At 41.2% G+C, this 7,066-nt stretch overlaps 1 protein-coding gene across 1 annotated transcript in view; it reads right to left on the bottom strand.

Moving 5' to 3' along the window:
• The window catches only part of LOC109936044 (centrosomal protein of 152 kDa-like), an 8,246-nt gene extending 3,810 nt beyond the window's left edge, over positions 1-4,436 (bottom strand). Inside the window, exons 1-3 of the mRNA XM_048615728.1 lie at positions 4,338-4,436; positions 3,078-3,269; positions 1,959-2,249 (exon numbers count right to left, since the gene is read on the bottom strand). Coding sequence (XP_048471685.1) covers positions 1,959-2,249; positions 3,078-3,269; positions 4,338-4,436 — 582 coding nt within the window. The remainder of the gene's footprint in view (positions 1-1,958; positions 2,250-3,077; positions 3,270-4,337) is intronic.
• Positions 4,437-7,066: the final 2,630 nt, after the last annotated feature.

Below are 7,066 nucleotides of genomic sequence, written 5' to 3'. Positions count from 1 at the left end.
AATTACTGTTCTTCATTACTAATCTATTGTTCAACTATTTTATAATTCTTTTCCTTCAGTATCCCGGTAACTGCTGCTACAAACATGTTGTGCTCTCTACAATATTTTAAGTGCGTTAAGCACTTCCACGAAGTGAGCATGTAGCACAATTACTCTTGCTTCCTTTAAAGGACTTCACCTTTGTGGTGACGTTTTTCCAGAGGAAGAAGAACGCAAGTTGTAAATGAAAGAGCAAGATCAAATTATATCATAATGGAAATCACCTTTTTATATCCACTAGCTGATTTTTGGTGATATATTATTCAGAGCTTGTGTGGCACAGTAATGAAGGTGAAGTTGTAATTAATTCACTTGCATCTTTAATAACAATGGATCCTGATTAGTTCAGTTGGCTGGGCAGCTGGTTTGCAATGCAGAGTAACACAAACAGCATGGGTTCATTTCTTGCACCAGCTGAGGTTACTATGAAGGATTGTCCTCCTCAACCTCTCCCTTTGCTTGAGGCATGGCGACCCTCAGGTTAAACTACTACCAGGCAACACTCACTCACTAAAGAGCACCCTTATAGTCTGGCAGGACTATGATGATTTTTTCTTTTTAACAGTAGATGGGACTCGTGAATGAGATGCGTTTCAAGGGGTCAAAAGCAGTTGAAAGCTCGAAAGAAACGCAAGGACATGGGCATTTTTTGAAAGTTAAGCTGGGGGTAATATTCGATCTTCACAATGATCCTAGAATACTGGGCGGTTTTGGCAGAGGAGATTGCATAGTCTAAAATGGCTTGGAATGATCCAGTTAGAGCCAATGATGCTGTATGCCAAATAGTCTCACACCAACTCTTCAGAAGACTGGAACTGTTCGGAGGGCGAGAGAGAAAGAGAGCGAGAGCGATAGCGATAGACAGAGCGCAAAAAAGAACGATGTGGACAAAAATGTTTCTTTGGACGAGAACATCAAAAATTGGCGCACATGGAGTGGTTGAGAAAATTGACAGCTGCAATAGTATTGTAATTAATGCAAGGCCAAAGTTAGGCAGTGAGGGATATGGAAAGAGCTTCACGAGGAGAGAATTTTCTAAACGTAGATGCAAAATAAAATTTGGAAGGGCTGCAGGATATGGGTGGCAGTGGATACGAGGAAGGAGTTCACAGCTTTGGTTTGATTTGTTATTGCCACATGTTCTGAGATACAGTGAAAAATATTGCATTGTGCGCTATCCAGACAAATCATACTTTACATAAGTACTTCACAGAACAGAATGCAGAATATAGCGTTACAGCTACAGAGAAGGTGCAAGGAATGATCACTCTAATACGAGAGGTCCATTCATAAATCTGATAGCAGGGAAGCAGCTGCTTTTAAATCTGTTGGTATGTTTTCTCAAACTTTATCTTTTGCCCAATGGAAGAGGGTGGAAGAGAGTATTAACAAGGTGAGAAGGGTCCTTGATTATGTTGACTGCTTTCCCGAGGCAGCGGGAAGTGTACATAGAGTCAGTTTTCGTAATGGACTGGGCTGCATTCACAACTCTAAATTTCTTGCGGTTTTGGACAGAGCAGTTGCCATACCAAGCTGTGATGCACCCAGACAGGATGCTTTCTATGGTGCATCTATAAAAATTGGTAAGAGTTATTGTGGACATGCCACATTTCCTTACTTCCCCAGGAGGATAAAGGCCAAATATGCAAAATAGAGATGGCAAGATTGAAGGATTTCAATGGAGGGAATTCTTTAGAGAGAAAAGAATGGCAAGAAAATATAAATGGGAGCTCAGCAGGTTAGGACCAGAAATTGAGGTTGAAAGCCCAAAGGACAAGAGGTCACTTCAAAAGTAATTATTTTATTAAACACTTCAGAATGTCTCAAATCATGAGGCATTATCCTTCAACTTGTAGAGCTTTGGGAAACCAGTCATTGTTCTTAACGTTCTGTCATGACATCATTGTTCACTATCTTACCAGTACAGCCACATTATCTTCATGCTTTTTCTGCAGTTCTCGTTCAAGTTGTTTTAAAGCCTCCCCAACTGCCATTACTTTTTCCTCCTTAGCTTGATGCTCCAACGTTATTTTTAAACCTGCGAGCTGAGATTCTAATTCTTGGCAAGTATAAACTTTGGTACCAGTGGACTCTTCAGTTTGACAAATTTCGTCCACCTTAGGTGAAGTCTTTTGTTTGATTGCTTCCGCAGTCTCATGGAGACAAAGCTGCCATTCTGTTTCAATGTCATGCATTTCTTGGTCTTTGAGCTAACAAAAAGTTGAAAAAAAGCTTGAAATTAAAACATCCTCAATCATCCACTAATAGATAAGTAAGCAGTGCCTATTAGTCACTGAATTTCAAAATCAAAATCAATTCTGAGAAGCACTGTCTTCCCTCTCAAGTGTAAAAGATCACAATTTGAAAGTTGAAAGAGGAGCAGAATAGTGCTCTTATTTTCCACCCAAAACGTTTCACTCAATTTATACCCCAAAAATAGAAGCTAATCATTACTGTAACATTGTTTGTGTGATCGTGCTGTGCACAAATGGCTTCTACATTTTCCTACAATATGATGGCTATACTTCATAGTACTTAATTGACCACAAATACTTTGGGACATCCCTGGAGCATGAATAACTTTATATAAAGCCAAGCTCTTTTTTTCTCACTTTAGGGCCTAGGCATTCCCAATCTCACAGTTAATGGATAACTTGCATATTTCTTGTGATTCAGGACAAACACAGAATGGTAATTAAGAAGCACACCAGTGAACCTCTATCATTAATAAAACCAACATTGTCTAAATCACAAAAATAAAATTTGCAATACTTGGAAATAACTTCCTGAAGTGGGAAGATAGAACAATTACTTTACAATAAACAAAACTGCAAACACAGCAATATGACAATCATCAGAATTTAGAAATCAACATAATACCACTAATGCAATAATCAGCACGCAGAAACACTTTCTATTTCTCTATGTTTATGAAGCTGAGAATAAATCTAAGTTCTGCAATAATATGTTGTTGACTACAGCAAAGGATCCACACAGCACTATATTTTAACTTGTATTGTTAGCAAGATAAAAATCACTTTTTGTTGTTCCTCTTGCCACTGTATTTTGGCCAATGCAACACGCTTCTCGACTTGTTGCCCAATTTCAGTTTCTTTTTCCATCATCCATTGGTTTTTTGCAGCCACCGTTAGAGTTTTGTGCTTTTCTTCCAGCTCAGCCTGAAGCTCACTCAAACGTTCCCTCATTTCTTCAGCAAATGCCTTTTTCATCTGAAAAGTCAAAATTTACACTTTAAGTACTATATTCAGAATGCAGTTATATTTATAGTGAAGGGTAAACGTGTTTTCCTACAAGCATGTTTAATTGAAACTAGAAAAAGCCCTCAAAACATGTCTAAAAGCTTTTACTTTGGCTGTTGTTTGAAGGGCTAACTGTATGATGTGACTGCTGTGCCTCATGAATTCTAAATTGTTTTGCAACACTAGCATTCAAAATACTGGGAGGTATGTGGAATGAGAGTTGGCTTTGAATAATGGACACTGCTTTTTAGAAGTTGAGATGAATCTGCTAATATTTTCTTGGGATCCTTGTTTGTAAATTTAAATTTGTTAAGTTAATTTAAAAAAAAAACAAACATATTGCCATAATGCTCAAATGGGCTATTTCTTTATCTCACGGTCAAAAATCACATGACACCAGGTTAAAGTCCAGGTTATATTTGAAGATACAAGCTTTTGGAGTCTTGCTCCTTCTTCAGGTGTTAATGAGAGAGGTGGCATCATACACAGAATTTTTAAGCAAAAGATGACAGGGTCATAGAACAGATGCGAATGTGTTGAACAAACCTAAGATGGCTGTTAAATCTTTAGTCAGTTAGAAAGGATTAATATGCAAATTCCAGAATTTCTTTCAAGTCACAGATAACTAAAGGTTTGAGTTCCCTCAGTATACCAGAGGTAACATTCCAGGTCAGACAATCTACTTTAGGTGGGAGGCCTTGTTTAGATTCTGGCTGTGTATCAACTTGGAGTCAGACTGGTTTTATTTCCGAAGTAGGAACTTATAAAATGTCTACAAATTGTGTGCTTTTTAAGCAAAATAGAATGCATCTGCAAATGCAAATTCACCCCATAGATTTATACGTGTGTGGGGGAGACAGAGAGCGCGAGCGAGCGAACAAGATTGAGAGTATATAGTGTGGTGGGGTCACCTGTAGTGCGACATGAACGCAAGATCCTGGTTAAGGCCATCCTCATGGGTATCAAACTTGGCTATCAGTCTCGGCTCGCAATTCTGCGTTGCTATATATTCCCAAATCCGCCTTGGAGGACGTTTACCCAAAGATCGAGGCCGAACGTCCTTGACTGCTGAAGCGCTCCCCCGCTAGGAGGGAACATCCCTGTCTGGCAATTGTTGTGCAGTATCCATTCATCCATTATCGTAGCCTCTGCATGGTTTCGCCATTATACTATGACTTGGGGCATCCTTGGCTGCAGTGTACGAGACAGACAACGTTGGCCGAGACATGATATCTGCCATGCATGTGGTGGCTGGTGTTCCCACGTGTGACGGTAGTATTCATGTCTTGCAGAGATTGCCATGACAGGGTTGTATGTTGTTCTGGTCAATGCTATGCTGAAAGCTGGGTAGTTTGCCACAAAACAATGGTCTGTTTAAGGTTTGGCAGTTGTTTGAAGGAGAGAAGTGGAGGTGTAGGATAGATCTTGACGAGGTGCTCATTGTCATTGATGTGTGGAAGGCTGAGAAGAAAGTGGCGTAATTTCCCCGCTCCCGAGAAGTACTGATGACAAAGGGTACCCTACTGATTGTATCCCGTGTGTGTCATCAACAGCCATCTTAGGTTTGTTCAACACATTCACATCAATTCTATGACCCTTAGATCTTTTGCTTATAAATTCAGTGTCTGATGCCACCTCTCTCACTGACACCTGAAGGAGGAGCAAGATTCTGAAAGCTGTCTCTTCAAACAAACCTGCTGGACTATAACCTGGTGTCATGTGATTGTTTTCCTTGTCTAACCTAGTCCAACACCGGCACCTCCACATCTATTTCTCACAGCAGACGTAATCCATTTGAGGATTGACAATTGATATTGTAGAAAAGGAATCAGGAGATGTAGCGATGGTTGGATTTTAAGTTCCACACTCAATGCCATGCACTGCCATATGCACATTCTCAACCTCTCTCATCAGCACCACCTTATGCTATCCCAAAGGTGTCCTGCCATCCAGTTCCATTTCATTCTTTGGATTTGTTCAACGTTTTAACAAAAAAACCTTTTCCCTTCCTTTCAGATATTAAGGAACACAAGCTGCAACAACTCCAAGATATCCACACCCCTCTGGAATTTTCTTTCCTTTCCCTCGGACTCTATTCCTTCTCCTAACCCCACCTTGCCAGTTATTTACTATACCTCCTGACTGTTCGTTCTCTGATGCCGAATGTTCTTTACTCAGCAAATGGCACAGTTTTATTCATTTACACCCCAACTGCAATGAATTTTGGACATGACATGACATGAAACTCTTGACAAGAGCCCTCTCCCTGCCCCAGAGACCTTTTCACCCACCTCCAACACTCTCCCTCCACTGGGACCCCTTTCTTCTCGCCAAAATCCACGAATAGGACTGCCCCAGGACAGACCCACTGTTTCTGCCTGTCCTGCCTCATAAAACTTATTTCTTCCTATCTGGTTTTGATTTTTTTCTTCCCATGTCTAGTCCCTTCGCGCTTACACCTGCAATTTTTGATTCATCATATCGGTTTTAAAATTTCCAGTTTATGGACTCCAGCCAACTCCTCTTCTTCACGTCTATTCCCCATCAAGATGGTCTTGGGGCTCTCCATTTCTTCCTCAAAAAGGTGGCCTGAACTGTCCCCATCTGCCACAACCCTCCTTTGCCTGGTTGAGCTTGTCCTCACTTTGAACAATATCTCCTTTAACTCCTTGCACTTTCTGCAGAAGGCCTAAGACATGTTCACTTTATTCCTCAACCTAGGATTCCATGCTACCATGACTAACAGGGCCCTTGGCCACGTCCAACCTATTTCCTGCACTTCTACCATCACTCCTTCCTTTCTCTCCCACAACAATGATAGGTTTCCCCTTGTCCTTACTTTCTACCTTGCCAGACTCTGCACCCAAAAGATCATAAGCTTCCATTTCCATAGCCTCCAGCAGGATGACTCTGCTAGACATATATTTTCCTCTCCTCCCTAGTCAGCATTCTGCAGGGACTGTTCCCACTGGGAAATGCTGGTCCACTCCTCATGCACTCTCAATACTTTCTCATACATGCCCAACAGCTCCTCACACTACGTTCCCATGCAATCAGAGGTGCAATACTTGCCAGTTTACTTCCTCTCTTCTCAAAAGGCCTCAGATACAACTTCCAGGCAAAGCAGCAATTTATCCACACTTCATTCAATTCAGTCTACTGCATTCACTGGTCACAATGTGGTCTGCTTTACACTGGGGAGACTAAATGCTGAATGGGTGATTGCTTTGTGGAACACCTACATCTGTCTGCAAAAATGACCCCAAGCTTCCAGTTGCTTGCCACTTCAATACACCACTGTGTCCCCATGCTGAAATTTCTGTTTCAGGCATGGCATAGTGCTCCAGCAAATCTAATGCAACCTGGAGGAACCACACCTCATCTTCCACTTGGGACCTTAAAAACTTCAGGATGTTAAATATGGAGTTTAACAATCTTAGAGCTTGCTGACCCCCTTCCTTGTCTATTACCTACCCCATGTCCTGTCATGAAATGGGACAGTACAGTCAATCTATTTACAGCTACTCATTGCTCCCATCATTATCCTCCTATCTAGCTTCTTTTCTGCCCTGGCCTACTATCAACAATCCTTTTATCTGCCTATCCATTTTTGTCTCTCTGGGCACTCTCTCCATCTATCCGCTTACTCCTTTCCCCCACCATCAGCTTAAATATTACTTTTCCTAGCTGCTTCAAGTTCTGAAGAAGGATCACAGGACTTGAAATGTTAATGGTTTTCTCTCCACAGATGCTGCCAGACCAGTGAG

This window comes from Rhincodon typus, chromosome 33 (assembly GCF_021869965.1).
Source record: "Rhincodon typus isolate 14 chromosome 33, sRhiTyp1.1, whole genome shotgun sequence".
Lineage (NCBI taxonomy): Eukaryota > Metazoa > Chordata > Chondrichthyes > Orectolobiformes > Rhincodontidae > Rhincodon > Rhincodon typus.
The sequence above is the reverse complement of the archived record's forward strand: the minus strand, read 5'-3'. Positions and strand labels throughout refer to the sequence as shown.